Source organism: Garra rufa, chromosome 25 (assembly GCF_049309525.1).
Source record: "Garra rufa chromosome 25, GarRuf1.0, whole genome shotgun sequence".
Taxonomy (NCBI): Eukaryota; Metazoa; Chordata; class Actinopteri; order Cypriniformes; family Cyprinidae; genus Garra; species Garra rufa.
In genome coordinates this window covers 22272880-22300855 of record NC_133385.1, presented here as the reverse complement: position 1 = coordinate 22300855, position 27976 = coordinate 22272880, and the positions used below count along the sequence as shown (strand labels likewise).

The 27976-nt window shown below is 36.1% G+C and overlaps 2 protein-coding genes across 2 annotated transcripts; both read left to right on the top strand.

Annotated features, from left to right (window-relative positions):
- The first annotated feature begins 4958 nt into the window (after positions 1-4958).
- On the top strand, positions 4959-16819 carry LOC141302191 (mitochondrial inner membrane protease subunit 2-like). The gene is made up of 4 exons (XM_073832376.1): positions 4959-4963; positions 8229-8294; positions 9022-9124; positions 16419-16819. The coding sequence occupies exons 1-4, from the start codon at positions 4959-4961 to the stop codon at positions 16560-16562; spliced, it is 318 nt and encodes a 105-aa protein (XP_073688477.1). The 3' UTR covers positions 16563-16819.
- Positions 16820-24792: 7973 nt separating this feature from the next.
- On the top strand, positions 24793-27079 carry LOC141302073 (transmembrane protein 60-like). The gene is made up of 2 exons (XM_073832265.1): positions 24793-24901; positions 26544-27079. The coding sequence occupies exon 2, from the start codon at positions 26581-26583 to the stop codon at positions 26983-26985; it is 405 nt and encodes a 134-aa protein (XP_073688366.1). The 5' UTR covers positions 24793-24901; positions 26544-26580; the 3' UTR covers positions 26986-27079.
- Positions 27080-27976: the final 897 nt, after the last annotated feature.

The following is a 27976-nucleotide window of genomic DNA, read 5'->3' as shown; positions in this document are numbered from 1 at the left end:
CCCTGATTGGTGCGTTTTCAGCACTGACTAATCCAAGTGCCCCCGATTGGTGCGTTTTCAGCTCTGACTAATCTAAGGGCCCCTGATTGGTGCGTTTTCAGCACTGACTAATCTAAGCGCCCCTGATTGGTGCGTTTTCAGCTTTGACTAATTTAAGCGCCTCCGATTGGTGCGTTTTCAGCACTAATTTAAGCCCCTCCGATTGGTGCGTTTTCAGCACTGACTAATCCAAGTGCCTCCGATTGGTGCGTTTTCAGCACTGACTGATCCAAGTGCCCCCGATTGGTGCGTTTTCAGCTCTGAGTAATTTAGGTCCCTCCAATTGGTGCGTTTTCAGCACTGACTAATCCAAGTGCCCCTGATTGGTGCGTTTTCAGCACTGACTAATTTAAGTCCCTCCAATTGGTGCGTTTTCAGCACTGACTAATCCAAGTGCCCCTGATTGGTGTGTTTTCAGCTCTGTCTAATTTAAGCGCCCCTGATTGGTGCGTTTTCAGCTCTGACTAATTTAAGCCCCTCAGATTGGTGCGTTTTCAGCACTGACTAATCCAAGTGCCCCTGATTGGTGCGTTTTCAGCTCTGTCTAATTTAAGCCCCTCAGATTGGTGCGTTTTCAGCACTGACTAATCCAAGTGCCCCTGATTGGTGCGTTTTCAGCTCTGACTAATTTAAGCCCCTCAGATTGGTGCGTTTTCAGCACTGACTAATCCAAGTGCCCCTGATTGGTGTGTTTTCAGCTCTGTCTAATTTAAGCGCCCCTGATTGGTGCGTTTTCAGCTCTGACTAATTTAAGCCCCTCAGATTGGTGCGTTTTCAGCACTGACTAATCCAAGTGCCCCTGATTGGTGTGTTTTCAGCTCTGTCTAATTTAAGCCCCTCAGATTGGTGCGTTTTCAGCACTGACTAATCCAAGTGCCCCTGATTGGTGTGTTTTCAGCTCTGACTAATTTAAGCCCCTCAGATTGGTGCGTTTTCAGCACTGACTAATCCAAGTGCCCCTGATTGGTGTGTTTTCAGCTCTGTCTAATTTAAGCCCCTCAGATTGGTGCGTTTTCAGCACTGACTAATCCAAGTGCCCCTGATTGGTGTGTTTTCAGCTCTGACTAATTTAAGCCCCTCAGATTGGTGCGTTTTCAGCACTGACTAATCCAAGTGCCCCTGATTGGTGTGTTTTCAGCTCTGACTAATTTAAGCCCCTCAGATTGGTGCGTTTTCAGCACTGACTAATCCAAGTGCCCCTGATTGGTGTGTTTTCAGCTCTGTCTAATTTAAGTGCCCCTGATTGGTGCGTTTTCAGCTCTGACTAATTTAAGCCCCTCAGATTGGTGCGTTTTCAGCACTGACTAATCCAAGTGCCCCTGATTGGTGCGTTTTCAGCTCTGTCTAATTTAAGCCCCTCAGATTGGTGCGTTTTCAGCACTGACTAATCCAAGTGCCCCTGATTGGTGCGTTTTCAGCTCTGACTAATTTAAGCCCCTCAGATTGGTGCGTTTTCAGCACTGATTAATCCAAGTGCCCCTGATTGGTGCGTTTTCAGCTCTGTCTAATTTAAGCGCCCCTGATTGGTGCGTTTTCAGCACTGACTAATCCAAGTGCCCCCGATTGGTGCGTTTTCAGCTCTGACTAATCTAAGCGCCCCTGATTGGTGCGTTTTCAGCACTGACTAATCTAAGCGCCCCTGATTGGTGCGTTTTCAGCTTTGACTAATTTAAGCGCCTCCGATTGGTGCGTTTTCAGCACTAATTTAAGCCCCTCCGATTGGTGCGTTTTCAGCACTGACTAATCCAAGTGCCTCCGATTGGTGCGTTTTCAGCACTGACTGATCCAAGTGCCCCCGATTGGTGCGTTTTCAGCTCTGAGTAATTTAGGTCCCTCCAATTGGTGCGTTTTCAGCACTGACTAATCCAAGTGCCCCTGATTGGTGCGTTTTCAGCACTGACTAATTTAAGTCCCTCCAATTGGTGCGTTTTCAGCACTGACTAATCCAAGTGCCCCTGATTGGTGTGTTTTCAGCTCTGTCTAATTTAAGCGCCCCTGATTGGTGCGTTTTCAGCTCTGACTAATTTAAGCCCCTCAGATTGGTGCGTTTTCAGCACTGACTAATCCAAGTGCCCCTGATTGGTGCGTTTTCAGCTCTGTCTAATTTAAGCCCCTCAGATTGGTGCGTTTTCAGCACTGACTAATCCAAGTGCCCCTGATTGGTGCGTTTTCAGCTCTGACTAATTTAAGCCCCTCAGATTGGTGCGTTTTCAGCACTGACTAATCCAAGTGCCCCTGATTGGTGCGTTTTCAGCTCTGTCTAATTTAAGCGCCCCTGATTGGTGCGTTTTCAGCACTGACTAATCCAAGTGCCCCCGATTGGTGCGTTTTCAGCTCTGACTAATCTAAGCGCCCCTGATTGGTGCGTTTTCAGCACTGACTAATCTAAGCGCCCCTGATTGGTGCGTTTTCAGCTTTGACTAATTTAAGCGCCTCCGATTGGTGCGTTTTCAGCACTAATTTAAGCCCCTCCGATTGGTGCGTTTTCAGCACTGACTAATCCAAGTGCCTCCGATTGGTGCGTTTTCAGCACTGACTGATCCAAGTGCCCCCGATTGGTGCGTTTTCAGCTCTGAGTAATTTAGGTCCCTCCAATTGGTGCGTTTTCAGCACTGACTAATCCAAGTGCCCCTGATTGGTGCGTTTTCAGCACTGACTAATTTAAGTCCCTCCAATTGGTGCGTTTTCAGCACTGACTAATCCAAGTGCCCCTGATTGGTGCGTTTTCAGCTCTGTCTAATTTAAGCGCCCCTGATTGGTGCGTTTTCAGCTCTGACTAATTTAAGCCCCTCAGATTGGTGCGTTTTCAGCACTGACTAATCCAAGTGCCTCTGATTGGTGCGTTTTCAGCTCTGACTAATTTAAGCCCCTCAGATTGGTGCGTTTTCAGCACTGACTAATCCAAGTGCCCCTGATTGGTGCGTTTTCAGCTCTGTCTAATTTAAGCGCCCCTGATTGGTGCGTTTTCAGCACTGACTAATCCAAGTGCCCCTGATTGGTGCGTTTTCAGCTCTGACTAATTTAAGCCCCTCAGATTGGTGCGTTTTCAGCACTGACTAACCCAAGTGCCCCTGATTGGTGCGTTTTCAGCTCTGTCTAATTTAAGCGCCCCTGATTGGTGCGTTTTCAGCACTGACTAATCCAAGTGCCCCCGATTGGTGCGTTTTCAGCTCTGACTAATTTAAGCCCCTCCGATTGGTGTGTTTTCAGCACTGACTAATTTAAGCCCCTCCGATTGGTGTGTTTTCAGCTCTGACTAATTTATGCCCCTCTGATTGGTGTGTTTTCAGCACTGACTAATTTAAGTCCCTCCAATTGGTGCGTTTTCAGCACTGACTAATCCAAGTGCCCCTGATTGGTGTGTTTTCAGCTCTGTCTAATTTAAGCGCCCCTGATTGGTGCGTTTTCAGCTCTGACTAATTTAAGACCCTCAGATTGGTGCGTTTTCAGCACTGACTAATCCAAGTGCCCCTGATTGGTGCGTTTTCAGCTCTGTCTAATTTAAGCCCCTCAGATTGGTGCGTTTTCAGCACTGACTAATCCAAGTGCCCCTGATTGGTGCGTTTTCAGCTCTGACTAATTTAAGCCCCTCAGATTGGTGCGTTTTCAGCACTGACTAATCCAAGTGCCCCTGATTGGTGCGTTTTCAGCTCTGACTAATTTAAGCCCCTCAGATTGGTGCGTTTTCAGCACTGACTAATCCAAGTGCCCCTGATTGGTGCGTTTTCAGCTCTGTCTAATTTAAGCCCCTCAGATTGGTGCGTTTTCAGCACTGACTAATCCAAGTGCCCCTGATTGGTGCGTTTTCAGCTCTGACTAATTTAAGCCCCTCAGATTGGTGCGTTTTCAGCACTGACTAATCCAAGTGCCCCTGATTGGTGTGTTTTCAGCTCTGACTAATTTAAGCCCCTCAGATTGGTGCGTTTTCAGCACTGACTAATCCAAGTGCCCCTGATTGGTGCGTTTTCAGCTCTGTCTAATTTAAGCGCCCCTGATTGGTGCGTTTTCAGCACTGACTAATCCAAGTGCCCCCGATTGGTGCGTTTTCAGCTCTGACTAATTTAAGCGCCTCCGATTGGTGTGTTTTCAGCACTGACTAATTTAAGCCCCTCCGATTGGTGCATTTTTAGCACTGACTAATATTTAAGTGCCTCCGACTGGTACGTTTTCTGCACTGACTAATTCAGGCGACTCATATTGGCGTTTTCAGTGGCTTTGATTGGCGCATTTTCAGCACTGACTAAACTAAGTGCCACCGACCGATTGGTGCATTTCTAGCTCTGACTAATTTAAGCGACTCCGGTTGGTGCACATTTAGCACTGACTAATATTTAAGTGCCTCCGACTGGTACGTTTTCAGCTCTGACTAATTTGAGCGACTCCGATTGGCGCGTTTTCAGCTCTGACTAATCTAAGCGCCTCTGATTGGTCTGATTGGCCAATACATTTCTAAATTCAACAGAAATGCATTGATTGATTATAAGGCTCAACACTGCACAAAAACAGCATGTAAAAGCAATCTGATGCAGTGTGAATGTAATTTAGCAAATTGACACTTTTCATTAATTTTCACATTACATCACAATACATGGTTTAATTGTGCAGAGGCATTTTTAGCCCCTTTGTTTTGAATTTATAGGGTATTTTTTGTCATTTTGGCATTTTTGCCACAAGCCCTGATATATGTAAATGTATATAAAATGTATTTAAACATTCATTGAGGCGTTTTTACCCAGTACCACTTTTTGAAAGCTCTGCATAATGAGAGTCTTCTCATTTTTTCCAGTTTGGCCAACCGTTTTTGCGAGATATAATCAATACTGGAAGTCTTTAGATAAGTCTTTCTTAACGCACACTCAACCGGGCTCTTGCATTTACTGCAAAATCCTACTTGACAAATCAGAATATATTCTCCCAGCATGCCGTATGTAACACTTGAGATAAACACCACCAACATTCAGGCCTGCAGAAGTAATGAAAATCACAAATCAGGCTGAGCGTCAGGGCTGTTGCAGAAGAGGTGTGTGTGTATATGACGGATGGAGGCTGCGCTAGAGCTGTTTGAAGATTTAACATCGCATAGGTTCTGACAGGAAGCTTGAAGTGAAGCGTTCATTGAATTTACTGAAATTTAATTTGAAATAAAGGGATTTTAAAACAGAAAATTGGCATCAAGAGTGGTCTCAGACTTTTTGGATCTCATTGAACTGTAATGTTGTTAAAGCATTAGAGAAATACAGATAAACTTTATTCAATAAAAGATGACACAAAATGTCCTACCGATGTCTCGTGGGATATCTAGAGGAACAGATTTTGTTCTTAGGTGCCTAAATTTTTAAGACATTATGTTTGGACTGTAAGAGAAAGTAGGCAATTTCTCACTGAAGTGCTTGCTCAGCATTTGAGGGACGTTTGGCACCCAAGTACAAACTTCAAGCGTGAGAAGTCATCTAATGGAAGCCTTACAGGGTGTGTTGCAGCTGAGAAAGCGGTCTTGCAGAAAGGCAACAAGCAGAAAAGATTACTGTACATGGAATTCCATAAAGCATGGAGTGACAACCAGTGGCAGAAAGTTTGAGAAGTGGATGAGATGAGACGTTTGCAGTCTCCTGGAAGACAGGGAGGTTGTGGCTCGGTCACACTCAGGGTCATTGTGGGTAATGATGTGGGGGATCAGGTCAAAACTGATGGAACAAATACTTCAAACACTACAAATGTAGCACTTACAGAGACCTGACCTCAAAATAAAAGCTATGAGGGATCAGTCTGGGTATTAGGGTACTGGAAATCCATGTAAATAATTGTAATTCGAAAAAGAGTCATGAAAAATGAATGATATTTTTTGCAATAAATTGCACTTTGTGCCATTTATCATAATGATTATTATGTTTGAAAATTAGCATTGTATAGATTGTATAGATCTATAATATCGTATAGTTTTGAACAGTGTTATTTTAGTATTATTTATATACTCTTGTAGTATTTATTAATATTTTTAATTAGTTTTTTTTTATATTTTCAGTTTTCATTTTAGTATTTTTTTTAAATGTTTTTATTATTTCTGTTCATTTATTTTAGTATTAAGTTTTATCTTAAATTTAACTCTATTTTATTTCAGTTAGTTGCCAAGACAATATTTTTCAGTTTCAAACTCAGTGTTTACTCAGTTTTCTTCTAATTTTTTGTCTAATAGTGTTTTTCGTCTAATATTTTGAATTAGTTTTTATATTTTCAATTTTCATTTTAGTAACTAGTTATTTTAGTAGTATTATGTTAACCTTTAATTCTATTTTATTTCAGTTAGTTGCTAAGACAATTTTTTTTTATTTAAAAAAGATTTCTTCTCATTTTTTGTCTAATAATCTGATGTTCAACTAATATTTTGAATTAATTTTTATTTTTTTATATTTTCATTCTAGTAATTTTATGTACTTTTGCCATTTTTCCATTTCTATTTCTATTTAACTTTATTTTTATTTCAGTTTTAGTATTTGTATTATCTTAACTTTAACTCTATTTTATTTCATTTAGTTGTCAAGACAATATTTCTCATTTTCAAACAAGATTTCTTCAATGTTTTTGTCTAATAATATTGCTTTCATCTGACATTTTGAATTATTATTTTTTAATATATTTTCGATTTTCATGTTAGTAATTTTCTTATGTACTTTTGCCATGTTTACCCATTTCTATTTCTATTCAACTTTATTTTTATTTCAGTTTTAATATTGTTATTATCTTAACTTTAAAGGTCCACTGAAGTGCCTTGAAACACGCAGCGTTATTCTATGTGGTGACGTACTTTTAACTGAAACAAAAACATATCGCCCAGCCCCGCCCACTTATTTTGAATAGCTAATAGCGTTCCATTAATATCTGCTCGGGCAAGAGCCGTTGAGCTCGGTAAAGCTGCATTTGTAAGCTTATGACAGCCACAGACTAATAAATTACCCCACAGATTCAATATGAAACTCTTTCTAAAACAAAATAGTGATCATAATCATGCTGAGGCTGTGTAGTTTAATACATGCCGATCGCACATATGAGCGCATATGATCTGCTCCGTGTATTGCGTCTCTGTGTAGTGGGCGGGACACTACGGACTCTAGAGAGCATTTGATTGGACAGAACGTTTGATGAGAAACTGAAGTGCACGGTGATATCATCCAAATCCTTGATTCATATTGGCGGAAGTGACGAGACTGTAAGTTTTGAATGCCCATATCTTGTAAACGCGAATTTTGTCATTGTTTTGCAGCACACTAGCTTATAGATAACCTTAAGGCTAATATATTCATACTAAAAGCCCAAAAACTTTCATTTTGATTTCAGGGGGACTTTAACTCTATTTTAATTCATTTAGTAGCCAAGACAATATTTCTAATTTTCAAACCAGATTTCTTCTATTTGTTTTTGTCAAATAGTGTACTTTTCATCTAATATTTTTAATTAGTTTTAATTTTTTTTTATATTTTTAATTTTCATTTTAGTAATGTTGTTATATACTCTTGTTCATTTTTCCATTTCCATTTCCATTTCTGTTTATTATTTATTTATTATATTTATGTCGCTTTTTTATGTTAGTCAACACTGATTTTGAAAAATCTTTATTTAGTGACTTATAGCTCATAAAATATATATAAAGTCACTTTTGGAAATATAATAAATAATAAAATAATATTAAACCACATTGTAAAAAAAACACACACTATGAGATATAAAATTGCAATTACAGAACATAAATTTGCTAGATGTAAAGTCACATTGTGATATATGAATTTGAAAATATATGAAATAAAGTTGCGGTTTTGAGTGATAAAGTGGCAGAAACAGTCTTTTGTTACAAAAACAGCCAAAATTCATAGACAAGTAAATGTATAATATTTAAGAAACATTATTCTTTTCCTACATTTAAAACTCAAGGCATTGTCCCAAATGAGTACGATAACTGAATCAAGTGAAATACGATCTAATAATATTGCGCCCGAAAATCAAGAGTTTTGACATTTCATAGAGTCTTTTCTTGACTTACTCCAGCAGATAAGACCCATCTGGTCTCTGAAAACTGTCCCTAATGCCCCATAATCCACTGAGCTCAGCAGCATCCTCAAATAAACCAGGAACAGTTCTGTCATCAGTATGCAAATGTTGTAGTCGTACCATCTCATATCTGTTCACTCCTTCTGCAGGAGCCCGAAGGACCCTCAGCAGAAGATCATCAAACGGGTCATTGGGATCGAAGGTGACTTCATCAAGTAAGTTTGCCCGAAAATGGTTGATTATTGAGTTAGAAATCACCTTTTAATGATTGATTCTGATGGCATAAAATGTTTCGTTGCCACTAAAACGTGTTTACTCAGACTAAAAGGCCTTTGTAGGAGCAGACAAATGCTAGGAGGATCTATTTGAGCTTATTAAACACGCCAATTCAGGCTCGGTCCTCTTTAAATGCTTGTATCGCACAAATGCACCATTTAGCCGGAAGTGTCATTAAACATTAATGTCTCATCAAACCGTTCACGGCCAAAAAACATTAGATCTCAAGGTGATCTTGGGATTCGGTTGAGGAAATCCCAGGCCTTGAGTTTAAGAGTTTGATTTCCAGATGATTCATATGAAGAGGAAGTTAAATTTGTTCTGTGATGGCTGATGAAGAAAAACTAGCATTAAAAATCTGAAATTTCCTTCACGCTCTGGCTCTAGAGTGCTCACAACGCCGCCTGCAATGGATATGAGCTATTGCTATGTCAGAAAGTCATCTTAAATATAAAACAAAGACTGCAGCAGCTGTGCGAACATTAATTATTGATCTTAGATTCAGAGAGCGGGCCAAGAGCCAAATGCAGGATTGCTGGATACATGTAGCTGGCCGACTGTAACATAAACAACGGAAAATGAAAAATAGCCTGGTGTTTTCCTGTTTTAAAAGCAATCAGAATCTATTACTTGTGTTAACGCATCATTTTTTTTTTCTATTATCAGAACGCTGGGATATAAAAACCGCTATGTAAGAGTTCCAGATGGCCATCTGTGGATCGAGGGCGACCATCACGGACACAGTTTCGACAGCAACACATTTGGACCGGTAATCAATTATTTGGTCCTTGCTAATAACAATATTAGACATACACTTACATACAGTGAGACGAATCTTGGGAGACCACAGACAAGAAGACAGTTTTAAATGATTTTCAACCTTATAATAGATGATTCGGCCAGATTGTGAGACCACACACTTGTTGATTATAGGTGACTCGCAAGATCAAACGTGACTAGAGAAGAAAAACACATGGAGGACAATCGATGTTGTCAGCTGGCTGTCTGTTTTACAGCGCAAAACTAAATAGAAAAAAATAATATGGGTGATGTTATTTCCTAATACTCTGCTTTCGTGACATGTTTGTGGCTGTCAAGTTTCAGCTATAAACATGTTAGATATTTACGATTTACGTTTGGGGATGCTCTGTCTTGATTAGGAGTAGTTAAATAATTGTAATGACACCACACAATCATTTACACTAAGCCTTTAATCTGGCCATGCCCCCAAATTGGGTTTAAAATTAGGCTGAAAATCTTTTCCTAAAAAAAAGTTTGTGGCCAGCCTTATGAATGAACTAACAACACTTTAGCAACTTTAGCATAGCAACATCCTGGCGACCACCAACAGCACTCTAGAATCATGCCACTCAGGCATCACTCATATTCTCTTCAATTTATTTATTTCAAAGAAAATGTGTTCAGACATTTTTAATATTTTAAACATTTTGAACACAATAGATGATTTAATTTTGTAGCATTTTATATGGGCATTTAGAGAAAATTTTAAAATATAAAAAAAACTGTTAAAAACTTGATTACTCAGAAATTTAAATTTACAAAATTTAAATTTAAACTATTTCTACTTTAAATGTATAGACTTTTTAAATTCAGTTACATTACCAATAAGACTTTGATATGGAAGCCTGTTTCCACCACTGAATAAAAAAAGAAAAGTTATTGCGACTATTTATCTCACAATTTTTCTCAGAATTGTGTGATATAAACTCACAATTGTGTTTTGCAATTCTGACTTGGTTTCTTGAAATTGTGACTTTTTTTGCTAGAATTGCAAGTTTATATCTCACAATTTGTGACTTTTTTCTTAGAATTTTAAGTTTATTTCTCGCAGTTTTGAACTTTTTTTTCTCAGAATTTGAAGTTTATAACATGCAATTGTGACTATTTTTCCCAGAATTGGAAGTTTGTATCTCACAATTTACTTTTTTTCTTAGAACTGCAAGTTTATATCTCACAATTTGTAACTTTTTTCTTAGAATTTTGAGTTTATTTCTCGCAGTTGTGACTTTTTTTCTTAGAATTGCGAATTTATATCTCACAATTGTGATTTTTTTTTTTTCAGAATTGCAAGTTTATATCTCACAATTGTGACTTTTTTCTCAGAATTGTCAGTTTGTGTCTCGCAATTGACTTTTTTTCTTAGAACTGCAAGTTTATATCTCACAATTTGTGACTTTTTTCTTAGAATTGCGAGTTTATATTTTGCAATTGACTTTTTCTCAGAATTGAGACTTTATTTCTCGCAGTTGTGACTTTTTCTCAGAATTGGAAGTTTATAACATGCAATTGTGACTTTTTTTCTCAGAATTGTAAGTTTGTATCTCACAATTGACTTTTTTTCTTAGAACTGCAAGTTTATATCTCACAATTTGTGACTTTTTTCTTAGAATTGCGAGTTTATATCTCGCAATTGACTTTTTCTCAGAATTGCGAGTTTATATCTCACAATTGTGTTCTAAAGTCAGAATTGTGAGATATAAACTCAGATTTCTGACTTTTTTTCTCAGAATTCAGGTTTTTTTCTTGCAATTGTGACTTTTCTCAGAAATATTAGTTTATATCTCAGAATTGTGACTTATAAGAGATATAAACTCGCAATTCTGAGGAAAAAAGTAAACTGCGAGATATAAGCTTGCAATTCTAAGAAAAAAGTCACAATTGTGAGATATAAACTTGCAATTCAGAGAAATCTCAGAATTCAAGTTTTTTCTTGCAATTGTGTCTTTTTTCTCAGAATTGCAAGTTTATATCTCACAATTCTGGCTTTTTTTCTCAGAATTGTGATACAAACTTGCAATTCTGACTTTTCTCAGAATTTTCTCAGAATTGTGTGATATAAACTCAATAAACTCACAATTGTGTCTTGTTATTTTGACTTTGTTTCTTGCAATTGTGACTTTTTTCTCAGAATTCTGAGTTTATATCTCACAATTGTGACTTCTTTCTTAGAATTGTGATTTTGTGTCGCAGTTGACTTTTTTTCTCAGAATTGTGAGATATAAACGTACAATTCCAACTTTTTTTCTTAGAATTCTTTTTTTTTTTTTCTTGCAATTGTGACTTTTTTTTCCAGAATTATTAGTTTATACCTCGGAATTGTGAGTTTTTTCTCAGAATTGCGAGTTTATATCTTACATTTGTGTCTCTTTTTTCTATGAACTGCAAGTTTATATCACGCAGTTGACTTTTTTTCTCAGAATTGCGAGATATAAACTTACAATTCCTACTTTTTTTTCTTAGAATTCTGTTTTTTTCTTCTTGCAATTGTGACTTTTTTTCTCTGAATTGCGAGTTTATATCTCACAATTGCAATTGTGACTTTTTTCAGAATTGTGAGTTTATATCTCAGACATAAGTTACGTCCCACAATTGTGTGTTCTGAAGACAGAATTGCGACTAAACATTATAAACACACAATTCTGACTTTTTATCTCAGAATTCCAAGTTTTTTCTTGCAATTGTGACTTTTTTTCTCAGAATTGTTAGTTTGTATCTCGGAATTGTGACCTTTTTTTCTTAGAATTTCAAGTTTATATTCACAATTCTGACTTTATATATCACAATTGCGAGTTTATATAATCCAGTTCTGAGAAAAAAAGTCAGAATTGTGAGATAAAAGGTCACGATTACCTTTTTTTTTTTTTGTAAATCAGTGTTAGAAACAGGCTTCCATACAGATAACATGAAGATAACATCAAGATTTAAAAATAACATTTATATTATCAAATATTATTACAATTATAAATGTAATTAATGTTTTCTAAACACATACCATTTAAAAATTTTGCATTAATAAGATTTTTTTAAAGACATTATTATTAATTAACTTTTCAGCACTAAATTGAACAAAAGTGATAGTAAAGACATTTATAATGTTACAAAGGATTTACATTTCTTAAATAATATATTAAAGAATGCTAAAAAACAAAGTATCATGGTTTACACAAAAGCAGTATGAAGCAGGATCATGTGATACTGAAGACTGGAGTATTGGCTTTTGAAAATTCAGCTTTACCATCGCAGAAATAAATGAAAATGTTAAATATATTCAATAGAAAACAGGTATTTTAAATTGGAATAATATTTCACAATTTTACAGTTTTTTTACCCCAAACTTTTGATTGGTAGTGTAAATAACATACATAAAAAAAGTTTTATTTAATTAGATTTAATTGTCAACTATAGCAGGTAAAAATGCAAAATAAAAATAATTTTGGCACATATTTTCATTTTCAAAATAAAATAGCATATTACCAGTCAACAGTACAAAACAAGTATTCAGCTAGTCATTTTCTCAGGCACGTCCCTAGATGCTATACATTTGTCTGATCCCACAGGTGACCGATGGAAACTGTTTTTCAGGCTGCAGTTTTAAAGGATGTTTTCTGGAAGTCACCACCGTAGGCAGATTTAGCCACAAATAGATGGGGTTATAAAAAATTCAACAAACACCGGCAAAGATTGCCGCTTTCTGGGGACTTTGTTAACAGCCTTGATGTGCTTGAATGCCCCCTGCCTGTAATGTATAGAGATTGAGGTATTATTGGTTCCTTGAAGAAGCTTCTTTGCTGCATGGCTCCTCAGATACATTATTAAACAGAGCAGTGATTCTTTCTCCCATCTCAACTCAGACTGTGACATGACTTGCTACAATCCTTCGCAATACGTCAAGATCCATAGCTCAGATTTGTCCTTGAAATGTTTTTTTAAACGTTGGGATTTGCTTACTTGGACTGAGAAAGAAAGGAAAACAAATCGGCCTGTCCATTTAGTCACTGACTCGGCACGATTGCGTTGCGTTCCTTCGGTTCCGATGGTTTTGCACCGGCTGAGGTTTTTGAGTTTGTCCCCAGGTGGATTTTTAATGATGTTTCTTGTCAGAAAGCAAATGAATATGTTTCTCACTGAACCACATACTTCCTAGGTCTCTTTTATTATTGTTTCACATCCATTACCCAAAATGCTTTTGGTTTTCCACAGAGACCAGGCCGGAATATACAAGGGAGGGGTGTGAGATATATTTGGCGAAAAACCATCAGGTCATATATCACTAAGCAAATATTCTCGCTGGATGTTTCAGGCAATTGCTTTCACTTTTGTCAGTACAGACTGCACCGTTACCTTGACTTGATGTATTATGCAGCAAGATGTGTGTTTAGGTGCGTGTATGAAAGAAAAAAAATGTCTTTTTTTTGCTTAATGTCCTTTTCAAGGCAACATTTAAATCTTACTGAGAATTTAGATATTTTGATATTTAATGCTGCAAAGGCTTCTAATGTTGTTGTTCGAAATATTTGGATTCTGATATGACTCCAGCATTTCACAAAGCGCTGATTGAAAGTCAGGTCACAAAATCCTGACTGTCTGAGACCGTGCGTTTATTTTGCCCACAAAACACTGCAAAATGTCACACCGATTCGACTCAGACATCCAATTTGTGGGCTTAAAGAGATAGTTCAGCCAAAAATGAAAATTCTGTTATCATTGAACCTGTAGGACAAAATTATAAAATGTCTTGTTTTGAATCCCATTGACTTTCACTGTATGGACAAAAACCTTCTTTTGGTCAAAATCAACAACATTTTAGGTGAACTAACCTTAAAGAATCTTCATCACTGGTCAAGCGTTGAAGGTGCTTAGGCCAGTGGTTCTCAATCCTAGTCCTGGAGGACCCCTGCTCTGCACATTTTGCATGTCTCTCTTATTTAACACACCTGATTGAGATCTTCAGCTTGTTGGTTCAGTTCATGGATCTCTCTCCTAATGAGCTGATGATCTCAATCAGGTGTGTTAAATAAGGGAGACATGCAAAATGTGCAGAGCAGAGGTCCCCCAGGACCAGGATTGAGAACCACTGGCTTAGGCAACTATTGTTTCTGTATCTTCTTCTTCTTCCACTGGGAGTCTATGGCAGCCAATACAACCACTTGTGGGAAAGTTTGGCACACAGATAGAGGACAGTCTCAATATTAACCATAGCAAATTTGGAGTCTCTAACTCAAACCCTCTAGCACCACCTACAGGCCAAATTTGCACTTATATTTCTGCTATAACTTTTGAACCTTAAGGTCTCAAAGAAAAATTACTTTTCAATTAATTTTGAGGAAAATACATACCGAGTCAAATACATAACAAGATTCACATTTCTACTGTCAAGCTGTTTTGCAATTTTGAATTGTCTGAAAAATCGACTTTTTCGAACTCATCCTTCACCAAAATTGGCTCAGATCATTCTCAGAGCATTCTGGCCAAAAGTTACCAAAAGTTTTTTGATATACCTAACCGTTTTCATCAAGTGCGTTAACAAATTTGATGGAATTTGCTCAAAAATGGACATGAGGCTGTAACTTCGCAAAGCTTTAGCGGATTCAGAACAAACTTGGTATGTGTTATACCAAGCATGACCTGAAAGCACATTAGTAGTTTGACAGCTACTGGTCAAAAGATATAAGAAATTGACATTTTTGTTTACAATTTCTGACCAGTGTGACCAAAAATCATAAGAGTGATCTCATACAATTTGGAGCGGCATATCGAATCAGACGATACCAAGTTTTCCTATGTCAGCCATTTCAAATATTAGTAATACCATATTTTTCAAACGCTTTGACGTATTACTGTGAATCTTATGAATTTTATAGAATCATTTGCAGGGAAGTTATGAAATTTGGCACACATGTAGAGGACATTCTCATCATTAACCACAGCAAATGTGTCTAGCGCCACCAACAGGCCAGAAACGTATGTTTCTGCTAATAACTTTGAACCATAAAGTCTAAAAGTAAAATAGTTTTTTTTCTCTCATTCCTTGGCCCATACAGAGTCGAATGCATACCAAAATTAAAATTTCTACGGTCAAGATTTTTCGCTATTTTAAAATCAGAAGAATTTACTTTTTCAAACTCGTCCTAGACAGTTCGTCATATTTTCACCTAAATTGGCTCAGATCATCTTAAGAGCATTCTGGCCAAAAGTTGTGAAAAGCTTTTTGATATACCAAACCGTTTCTTAAAGTCTGTTTGTGCAAAATTGTAATGCTTTAGCGGATTCTGACCATACTTGGTATGTGTTACAATAAGCATGACCTGAGGGCATATGAGTAGTTTTGGTACAACGCCACCTACTGGTCAAAAGATATTAAAAACAATTACATTTCTGCTTATAACTTCTGACCAGTTTGACCAAAATAAGTAAGTAAATAAGTAAAATTCTATTTCAAAAAATTTCTTTAACAGGGGTCTCCAACCCTGCTTCTGGAGAGCTACCATACTGAGTTCAGCTTTAACCCTAATCCAACGCACCTGGCTAATTAAGGTGTTTAGGGCTACTTAATTACAGACAGGTGTGTTAAAGCAGAACTTAAGTCTGCAGGAAGGTAGCTCTTTAGGAACAAGACCCTGTTCTTTACTGAGTAATTAAAAACAGCTCTTTAGCTCTTCATTTTACCTCTGTTGTGCTTGGCCCTTAATTGCTTTTTTATTTTTTATTATCATTTATGATTTTTTGTTCAGATATTCTCATTTCTCAAGTTGATATTTTACTAAAACTAAATCAACTAAAACTTAATTTACAAAAATGATAATAGTGTATCAGTGATTCTGGACCCAGTAAGGTTACTCTCAGAGCTTCTCTATAGTATTTCAGACTTATACTGTGGACTTGTCTTGCTGTTAAACCCGAAGATTTGTGTAAGTCTATATCATCCTCTGCAGGTGAGTACATTATCACTCCTTCAAGTCTCTCCAAACCCCACAGGTATTTACAGTACCCTCCAAATCAAGGTTTTTGGGTGCTTGTTGGATTCTCTCCCATGTCCTTCTGGCTATAAAAAGCAATGAGGTGCTTTTCTCTTCTAGCTGGAGATATATTGCTTTGTATTCACTAGATGAGAAAAGCATGTAATTCTTGTTCCAGTTTCTCTTTGTTAAACGACAGTCTATCAAAAGCTACTTTCTCCTTAAGAAACAAACCATTTTGTTTGACTTTATAGAGCTTTTCATGGTAGTTTATAAGCAGAGGCTTGATGATTCTGATCTCTACAGGTTTCTCTCGGTCTTGTTCATGGTCGGGCGTCTCACATCATCTGGCCGCCCAGTCGGTGGCAGCGGATCGAGCCGTCTGTCCCCCCAGAACGAAGACCGCTGTTAAACTGGGATGGAGCAACACAGGACGGATATAATGACTGAAATGAAGGACAATTATACTACCATGTCAACCCTCATGTACAGTAAATGTAAATTACTTGCAACAGTGTGAACTACAGAAATGTTTTGCTGAAACTACTGTATATGGGCCAAATCAGAGTCCAAGAAAGACTTTCCAGTTTTTAACCACAGTTTGGCGATTATTGTCAGTTGTACATATTCTTGATCCTTTTGTCAGGTCGATGTCAATTCAGTGATCAGATGACTATTATACTCTTAGTTTTTAGTAATAAAACACATTTTCATACAATTATCTTTCAAATGATTTATTTTTATATTTTTACAGAATGTGCAAAATGTTAATTATTTTACCAAAATAAGAGGGATCATACAAAATGCATGTTATTTTTATTTACTACTGACCTAAATAAGATATTTTACATAAGACGTTTACAGTCCACAAGAGAAAATAATAGTTGAATATATTAAAAAAAGTATTTGAGTCCCTTGTTTGTCCTGAACAATTAAACTGCCTGCTGTTTCTCAGAAAAATCCTTCAGGTCCCACAAATTATTAGATTTTTCAGCGTTTTTGTGTATTTTAACCCTTTTTAACAATGACTGTATGATTTTGAGATCCATCTTTTCACACTGAGGACAACTGAGGGACTCATATGCAACTATTACAGAAGGTTCAAACGCTCACTGATGCTTCAGAATTAAAAACCATGCATTAAGAACCAGGGTTGAAAACTTTTGAACAGAATGGAGATGTGGACATTTTTCTTATTTTGCCTAAATATCATATTGTTTTTTCATTTAGTACTGCCCTTCAGAGGCTACAGAAGATACTTACATGTTTCCTAGAAGACAAAATAAGTTAAATTTACCCTGATCCTCAAATTCAAAAAGTTTTCTTTCTGTTTCCTTCTGGAGCATCAGTGAGTGTTTGAACCTTCTGTAATAGTTGCATATGAGTCCCTCAGTTGTCCTCAGTGTGAACAGATGGATCTCAAAATCATACAGTCACTGCTGGAAAGGATTCAAATACACAAAAATGCTGAAAAACCAAAGAATTTGTGGGACCTGAAGGATTTTTCTCTTATTTTGATAAAAAGTAACATTTTGCAGGTGCATGTAAACCTTTGACCTCAACTGTATATATACTCTTAATACATTTTGATATATAATACATTTTGGATGGCCTGAGGGTGATTGAATTTCAGCAAATGTTTTTTTTTTTTTTTTTTTGGATGTACTGTTACTGTACTATAAACTCATTCTTGGAGTGGTCAGCATTTATATGGCAACTTCCATTTCATTCCATTACATTTACCAAGTCAAATTAAGCTTTTGCTTATGTTCCTGTCAATGTCATATCTCGCATATCCACCTGTTCTGTGCTGCGGATGAAGTATTTTCATATGCACAAATCCAAAGGGAAAGCACAAATGGCTGCGATTTTATATTGATCTCATGCTGCCTAAGATAGATTTGCGCTTAAATGCTGTAGCTATGAATTTTCCGATTGCGCTAAGACAGGCTTCCTCGAGGGGGTCGAACATCATGCAAGACTAAACTCGATAGGATTTAATGTGAGTGGCCACAGGTCAATACGGATATTCGCACAAGGCTGTGATGAGTTCAATGGCTGTCAAACATAAATCAACAAAGACAGCCCTAGGGCTAAAGTAAGCAGAGGAATAGGCACAAATCTTAGGATACTGCAGGAACTGGAGATAATGGAGCCGCAGCCAAGCGGGGCTTGAAGATCCTTGATTTGAAATGGTGCGGGCGTGTGTACAATGGAAACGTGTTTTTCACGTCTGACACTCTGCGTTCGGAGTAAATAAGATGTCTTGCATTGGTGATGAAGCATGATTTCGATATCAAGCTTTTAATCTTCTCTAGAAGGACACGGGGAACGAGCATGTCATAGCAGCCTATTTCAGTTCCCACAAAGCTCTTCCGAGGGGAAGCAATTTCTCATTGAACATGACAACCACATTACATACCCACAAGAGGAAATTGAAGCCCCAAATTGAATTTACCTTACAGAGTCAAAGAGATGTGCGCTTTGGATGTTGATGTGAATGCAAGCTGAACTGTGTATCTTTCGCATGAAGCTGTTTTGTACTGGAGATACTCGCATGTAGTTCATCATGTGGGGTTTTTGTGTTTAAATGGGGTTTTGCTGCATTCCAGTCAACTCAGAACTCGGATTTCTCCCATGTCCGGCTTTAAAGATAACTGGAAAACCCAATATCCAGGTCTCAATGTGGAACAAATATGGTGGATCAACCTTGAGATATCATTTGGTGCAGTTTTCAAGCATTTTTAAGGGTTGTCTGGAATGCTTTGAGGTCAAAGTGATGTTAAATCTGAAGTTAACTTAAAAATTATTAAGACTTAGGGACTTGGACAGCTGTCGTCTCAATTCACTTCCATTGTATATAAAAAAAGAGCTTGTTCATTTTTTGTGTTCCATAGTAGAAATCAAATTATATGGGTTTGGAACAACATGAGGGTGAGTAAATTTTAATTTTTTGGGTGAACGGTCCCTTTAAATTCCCATTTCATAGACATTGAATTTTGTCATGCCATATGTTCAGGTTAGAATGCCAAATTGGTTTTAATATATATATATATATATATATATATATATATATATATATATATTGTCACCAAAATATAGACAAAGCCACAAAGCTCAGTTATATGTGTGATACCGTACTACAGGGAATATTGTTTAATATTTACTGTGCAGCTGTGCTTGGGACAGGAATATAAAGAACTCTATCTTTACCTTAATTTGAAATATTCATATTCAAAGTCAATGCATAAAGTTGTGCCAGATTGCAGGAACAAATTATGCAAAGGCCAGATAAGGATAATCTTTTCTCAGCCCTCAGTGTCACCGCATGATGTAATTTTAAAATCATAACCGTTCTTAAAACCAGGAAAGACTGTTGAAAACAGTTTAATATTTTTGGGGTTACTGTAATACAGTACCGTAAAAAAAAATACTTCTATTCAGCAAGCATGCATTAAATTAACCAAAGCAAGAGTACAGACATTTCTAATCAGTGTTGGGGGTAACACATTAACATTACGTAATCAGATTACTTTTTCAAGTAACTAAAGTAACATGTTACTTTTCAATTAACTTTTTCAAGTTAATAACGCAAGTTACTTTTTGTCTTCCCAAAAGTAATCTAACGCATTACTTTCTATGAAAAGTAATGCAATTAGTTACTTTTTTGTGGAGTAACACAATATTGTAATGCATTTCTTTTAACAATAATAACAAAAATGTTTCTTGAACAAATATATTACGGCATTTAAGAAAGGGAATGCATTTTCTAAATTTCGTTGTAAAGAAAATTACATTTGAATCTATCCACCTTTTGTCTTTTTGTAAGAGTGGGTGTGGCCATTTGTAAATTTTATGGGTGTGACTTCTGGTTTCATCTGCATCCAGCTGTCTTTAGTTGTACAAAACTGCTCATTTTGCTGCTTGATATTGCAAATTGGTGAGTGTTACCATATTATTTTAACTTATTATCTTATTTATTAACTCACTGGTTTGTAGTGCAAACAGTTTACTGCATGTTGTTATTCTTTTCGTCATTTTCCTATAGTGGCTAATAAACTATAAGTCTCATTCTTAGGCTTTTTTCCGCCTTGAGGAAAAAGGTGGATAGTTATAGATTAGACTAACTGTAGATTAACTAGTATAGGGGTTTTACCTGGGGTTACTATAATCAGTGTTGGGGAAAATTACTTTTGAAAGTAATGCATTGCGATATTGCATTACTCTCTAAAAAGTAACTAATTACGTTTAGTCTTTTTATGGAAAGTAATGTGTGATGTTGCAATATTGTGTTACTTAAAAAAAGTAACTACTTACATGATTTAGTTACTTTTTATGTAAAGTAATGTTTTATGTTGCAATATTGCGTTACTCTCGAAAAAATGTAACTAATTACGTTAGTTACTTTTAATGGAAAGTATTGTGTTATGTTGCAATATTGTGTTACTTTAAAAAAGCAACTAATTACGTTACTTAGTTACTTTTAATGGAAAGTATTGTGTTATGTTGCAATATTGTGTTACTTTAAAAAAACCAACTAATTAAGTGACTTAGTTACTTTTTATTACGTTACTTAGTTACTTTTAATGGAAAGTATTGTGTTATGTTGCAATATTGTGTTACTTAAAAAAGTAACTACTTACGTGATTTAGTTAGCCTACTTTTTATGTAAAGTAATGTTTTATGTTGCAATATTGCGTTACTCTCTAAAAAAAGTAACTAATTACGTTACTTAGTTACTTTTATTGGAAAGTATTGAGTTATGTTGCAATATTGTGTTACTTTAAAAAAGTAACTAAATATGTGACTTAGTTACTTTTTATAGAAAGTAATGTTTTATTTTGCAATATTGCGTTACTCTCTAAAAAAGTAACTAATTACGTGACGTAGTTACTTTTAATGGAAAGTAATGTGTTATGCTGCAATATTGTGTTACTCTCTAAAGAAGTAAATAATTACATTACTTAGTTACTTTTTATGAAAAGTAATGTTTTATGTTGCAATATTGCGTTACTCTAAAAAAGCGCCTAATTGCGTTAGTTACTTTTATTGAAAGTAGTGTGTTAGGTTGCAATATTGTGGTACTCTCTTAAATGAACTAATTACGCTACTTAGTTGCTTTTTATGGAAAGTAATGTGTTATGTTACTTTTGCGTTACTATTTCTCATCTGGCTTGGCCTCATTTTTCTCTCTTCAGAAACAAACAAAAAAAGAGACTTATTTTATCTAAAAATCATTTTTTATTATTACTGTGTTGAATTGGATCAGCAAGGTCAGCAGCAAAGACACTGAATAATAAAATGGGATTAAATACATAAAGGATATTTGTTATTTAACATTTCATTATGGCAAGTTTGTGTCCTATTTCTTGTTTTTCCTATTCATTCTGAGCAAAACTGAATCTGTTTTGTGCATGTGAGATGAGTAAATACATGTCATAAATTGACATTTAGTCTATTACTACAGTAACATCATGTTTACAGAGCACATAACGCCTCTGCACTTACTCCTGATTTTTCTCAACATGGCAGCAGAAGAGCTGTCACTCAATAAATGGGATATTTGAAAAAGTGTTTTACTTTATTAGTTACTTGAAAAGTAATCTGATTACATAATTTGCATTACTTGTAATGTGTTACTCCAACACTGAGAATTATCCTATTATAAATGCAACATAAAAACAATTTTTACTATGCAAGAACTGTGGTAAATCTTCGTAATGGAGCAGCAGACTGTTCCAGGCGTGTGTGTAGTCTGAAACACCTTGTGCATCCTCATAAAAAGGCAGAGGGTTGCTTTTTCCAGCGCTCTATTCATTCATGTTGTGGCAACAGGCTGCAAAATCAGACTGACCCAATTAAAACAGCGTCCTCAGCTCAGGGCCTCAAGGCAGCTTGCAGTTGTGTGGTTTCTCTGATAACACGGAGCAAAGAAGCTGCTGTATTATTACCTGGCTTTTGTGCTGACACCCCCTTAAGGCCTCGGTAATGGCAGCCACAACAGGACTTTTGCAAAGGGTAATAAGCTCATTAACTGATTCGGCATGGACGTGGCTTTTTGTGTGCTATCAATGCACCCTGCACCTTCTGGTCTGGACCCTAAAGGCTATTTTAGAAAACAGGTAATTGTAATAGTGTATTGGAAATTAGTGTGTTTTGATGGTTATCTCAGGTGTGGAATCAACCTGAGAGAAATCGAGAAGGTTTTCTTTGATCCTGGGGGAGAGCCTTCTGTACTTTCATAGCAATTAAAGTGCAAGGGAAATGACAAATGTTGGTTTTGCAGAGGCATAAATGCAGCAAAAACTGAAGCAAAATAGTGGGATGATGATTCATGTATATTCTTTTAACGGCAATTTCACCTTAGAGCATCACTAACGAGCAGTTTGCTAGCAATGTCACCGAAGCCGTTCAACTCAAAGTAGTGAAACAGTGCCATCTTGAGGCTGAATATAGACGTCAAGAGTGTTTTTAGTAAATTCTTACATTAAAAACCATTTATATTTTCTCGTTTTACCACTTTCCTGCTTAATCCTGTTTTTGTTTTCTTTTTTTCTTCTTTTTTTTTTGGAAGAAAATTTTGATTAAAAAGCTGACAGAACATCTTAGCTACCAGATGGACATATCAACTAAAAAGGATAGTTAACCCAAAAATGAAAATTAAGTCATCATTTACTCACCCTTGTGTTCTAAAGCCATTTGTGTCCCCCCTGGTGAAAAAAAAAAAAAAGAGCTAAAACCAGCCTAGGCTGGTCGGATGGTTTTAGCTGGTCAACCAGCCTGGTTTTAGCTGGTCCGCAGGTTGGGGGTTTTGGCCACTTTTCCAGCCTGGCCAGGCCGGAAAAGTTACCAAAACCTCTAAAACCAGCCTGCTGACCAGCTATGACCAGCTAAAACCAGCCTAGGTAGTAAATAGTAAATAGTAAATAAATCAATAAGGGCTGCCAACTTTTGAGTTCAGCTTGGAGTGAGAATTCCCACAGCAGTGTCTTTAGGGGGGTTCGGGGGGCATGCTCCCCCGTAAGAAAATTTTGTACATTTTACACTTAAATTCATCTATCTGGTGCACTTTCAGAGTTCACAATTCAGAGCTCCAATACAATTCCAGTGTGCAAACTAAACAAAGAAAAAAGCTGGTGAATTGACTTGATCTTGAGGTTTAAACGGGACTTAATCCTCTTTTTAGTTGTGATATGGTGTCTCAGTCTAAATTAGAATAAAAAATAATTTGAAAAAAGAATAATAATAATATTAATAATTTTATATTATAATTCCAACAACAGTAATATTGGAAAAACAATTATGTAAAGTAAATAAAAATGAGTATTTCACCAGTATGTTCTTTTATCTTTTTCTACAATAGGGGAATTTCAAAACTTTTGTAATTTCTACACTTGCAAGCAGGGCCTAAAACTTTTTGCCATATCTGACATTTTATTCATGATACAAACAAATTTTTTTTGGTGATTTAAGAGAATTTACCAGCCATAAATATTTTTTTCTGGCAATGAAACTGTTTTTGCAGTTGCTGCTCCTACAACTAAACATTTTTAATAAATAATAATAATAAATTGAAAATTAGAACTAAACACTGCATTTTAATCATGATAAAAAAAAGATGCTACACACATGTTCGCATGAGCAGTTTTTTTTTTTTTTTTTTAAATTTGGTCTGACTTCAGCATTGTGAAATTATTTGTTATTTATTAATATATTTATAAAAATGTCATACTGTGTTTTCACCATAAAATGATGTAACTGTTGCAGTGCTGCAAAACTATTTACTTTTCTTGTTGTGGTAAAAAGTTATGTAGGCTACAGTAAAATAATTCCTAGATTTAGTCATTATAAATAATTGCAACTGCATTTAAAAATATATATATTTTGACACGAAAATTCAAATATTCTGTAGTCTGCTGTTCTGATAAATTATATTTTTGTCATATTCGAAAATTAATCCTTCATTCATGAGGGATTTATCACTCCCGACATTTTTCTTCTTGTACCTGGTGGTATACAGCCGTTAGCAGGACGAAAAACAAAACTTTTATTCAAATTCTAAACGGATTATATGTAGCCTTGGAGTGCGCGATAGCCCTTCCTTGATAATCACTAAAAACGTGCCGCTTCAGTTAATCGCAAAAGTCCCTTTATAATCAACGAACCACTTATTTACAGTGAGAGAACTGGCAAGTGTACAGGGAAAAAATCTGGTGTTTAGTGGTGAGTGAATTTAGGACGCAATGGCCAATCACAGGCGTTCTAGATCAACAGAAATGTCTGTGATTGGCTACATTGCTCAGCGCTACGAAAACACTTTGTCTTTTGGCGATTTCCAGAGCACAAATACGCCATGGAGCTTTTTACCAAATCTGTTTAGCCAATATCTTATATTATTATAGTTTTAACTGAGAGTGCTTGACTGCGTGAGAAAATGGATGTGTGGCGTGAGAGCGTGTGAAAACTGTCAATTGCGTGAGTCTCACGCTGAATGCGTGAGAGTTGGCAGCCCAAGGGTGTATACATATCTGACAGTTAGTCAGGCATACGTATTCATTCATTTTCATTAAAACAATATACAATTAAATTGAATTGAACTGAATTGTGGCTGTTAAATCCGCGTCCTCCAGTCCGGTGGGTGGCGCGGCGCCCACTTCAACTTAGTCCTTCAAGAGAAGTTGTTTTGAAAACGTCAATGTTCAAACACACACACTCCGGAAAGGGGACATCGGCTTTAACCATAAAATACCCCTCTGACTATAAGGCCAGCTGTGTTGTCTTCATTATCGGTAAGCTTTTCCGCAATGTGTTGCTTTATCTCCCTTTTCGTCGGTTTGCCTTCATAAACACATAAAGCAGTCCGAGATCTGTGTATGCTAGTTTTGTGCTAGTAATGAACAGCTCCTTCCTTTTAGGAATGTGTCAGGACGGGACAGTCCAGATAAAATAAGGATAAATAAAGCAAATGTTCGTTTATTAGTTAGACGGAACATCTGTCTTGTTGAATACAACTTGACGGGTAGTTAAATAAATTCAAAAGCACTTACTGTAACTAAAACAGTTTACATTAGAACAAATCGGCCATTGTAGTATGTTAAGATGTAAACAATTAGTGATTTAATGTTCAACTAATATAAAAACCGAGTTTTAGCCATTTGTGAATGTTATTATTAATTATAAAAGCGTTTATACTGTTTTTTTATATAGTCTAAGTCAAACGTTTACATACACCTTGCAGAATCTGCTAAATGTTAATTATTTTAACAAAATAAGAAGGATCATACAAAATGCATATTATTTTTTTATTCAGTACTGACCTGAATAAAGAATGTAAATATCTCACATTAAAGACATTTACTTATAGTCCACAAAAGAAAATAATAGTTGAATTTAAAATGTCCCTGTTCAATAGTTCAATAGTACACTTCATTCTTAAAACTGTGTTGTTACCTAAATGATCCACAGCTGTTTTTGTTGTTGTTTAGTCATAGTAGCAATGAGTCCCTTGTTTGTCCTGAACAGTTAAACTGCCTGATGTTCTTCAGAAAAATCCTTCAGGTCTTACAAATTCTGTTTTTCACTCACTGATGCTCTAGAAGGAAACACAATGCATTAAGAGCTGGGGGTGAAAACTTTTTGAATTTGAAGATCAGGGTAAATTTAACTTATTTTGTCTTCTGGGAAACATGCAAGTATCATCTGTAGCTTCTGAAGTGCAGTACTAAATGAAAAAATATGATATTTAGGCAAAATAAGAAAAAATTACACATCTTCATTCTGTTCAAAAGTTTACATCCCTGGCTCTTAATGCATCGTTTTTCCTTCTGAAGCATCAGTGAGCATTTGAACCTTCTGTAATTGTTGCATATGAGTCCCTCAGTTGTCCTCAGTGTGAAAAGATGGATCTCAAAGTCATACAGTACCATTGGAAAGGGTTCAAATACACAAAAATGCTAAAAAAACCAAAGTATTTGTGAAACCTGAAGGATTTTTATGAAGAACAGTGGGCAGTTTTACTGTTCAGGACAAACCAGGGACTCATGAACATCATCACAAAACAAAAAAACAAAAACAAAACAGCTGTGGATTATTCAGGTAACAACACAGTATTAAGAATCAAGTGTATGTAAACTTTTGAAGAGGGTCATTTTTATAAATTAAACTGTTATTTTCTTTTGTGGACCATATGTAAATGTCTCTAATGTGAAATATCATATTCAGGTCAGTACTAAATAAAAAATAACTTGCATTTTGTACGATCCCTCTCTTATTTTGGTAAAATAATGAACATTTTGCAGATTCTGCAATGTGTAAATGAACTTTTGATATTATTACTATTAATTTATTGTCTTACTACTTGAAATGTCCCGCGTTAAATCTGAATGTAAATCGAACTCATACTTCCAATGATAAATGTTTTGTCTCTTTCAGATCAACTTAATGCTGTGCCACTAGGCCAGCATTTCAAATGAACATGTCTCTTGCTCAAAGAGTCCTCCTGACATGGATCTTCACGCTTATATTCCTTATAATGCTGGTCCTGAAGTTGGATGGGAAGATCATCTGGAGCTGGTTCCTCATCTTCCTTCCTGTCTGGACCTTTGATCTTATTCTCCTCCTCATGCTCATTGTCAAAATGGCAGGCCGCTGCAAGCCGGGGTTCGACCCTCGCAACGGGGCGGAGAACTTGAAGAAGCGTGTGTGGTACCTCATGGCCATGCTGCTTAAACTGGCATTTTGTCTGATGCTCTGTGCCAAATTAGAGAACCTAATAAACATGTTGGTGAGCTCGGTTTGCATCCCTCTGTGGGCGCTGCTCATCGGAGCTATGGTGGAGCTGGGTTACAATGTTTTCCACTTCAGAAGAGACTGAACATGTGAACGGTATTCTTTGAAAGCCAGCAGAAGTCTTTACTGTATTCTTCAGGAATAAAATCATCTTGAAAGTAGATGTTATTCATAAAGAAGGGAATATATAAGGACAATAAGAATGTACAGCGATTTCAAGCTCTTTATCAGGAATTGCTTGTTTCTTTCAGGCTCAAGGGTGACTACGCTGAATAGCCTACGTTTCATGTTCACAGTGATGCAGGCAGGGTTACGAATTATGGCTCAGTGGTGAGTTTCCACTCAGGTGACAGAAATGACTGATTGTGAATGTTGCTCAGAATATTTATTGCATTTTAGTGAAACACTGAGATCATTAGCGGCATACCATAATGGACGTTTAAAAAAATAACCGTTAACGTGCTGCATACACACTGTTTTTTCGACCAGTACTGTAACACAATATGGTTTGCTAACAGAAAAGACATATATTCTACAATATCGGTGTATATTTATAAATCTGTGTTTCTTTATTATACACTTATGTTTTGCATTGCAGAACTTGCATAATACATGTTTACAAAATGTAATTTTAATTTCTCTTGTACAGAGTGTGTAAATAAGAATAATAAAAAGTAATAACAGCATCCTTGTAATTAAACAATACATATTTATTTTCTTTATTACAGCTACACTACCAGTCAAAAGTATTTGAACAGTAAGATTTTTAATGTTTTTTTAAATAAGTCTCTTCTGCTTACCAAGCCTGCATTTGTTTCATCCAAATACAGCAAAAACAGTAGAATTTTTATTACTATTTAAAATAACTGTTTTCATATTTTAAAATCTGATTTATTCCTGTGATCAAAGCTAAATTTTCAACATCATTACTCCAGTCTTCAGTGTCACATGATCCTTCAGAAATCATGCTAATATGCTGATTTGTTGTTGAAGAAACATTTTTTTTATTTATCAGTTTAAAACAGTTGAGTACATTTTTTAGGATTCTTTGATGAATAGAAAAATCCAAAAATCAG

Coding starts and splice junctions, on each gene's coding strand:
- LOC141302191 (XM_073832376.1), top strand. Junction 8,295..9,021: donor ATCGAAGGTGACTTCATCAA/GTAAGTTTGCCC, acceptor TTCTATTATCAG/AACGCTGGGATATAAAAACC. Junction 9,125..16,418: donor ACAGCAACACATTTGGACCG/GTAATCAATTAT, acceptor TGATCTCTACAG/GTTTCTCTCGGTCTTGTTCA.
- LOC141302073 (XM_073832265.1), top strand. CDS start 26,581: ATGAACATGTCTCTTGCTCAAAGAGTCCTCCTGACATGGATCTTCACG.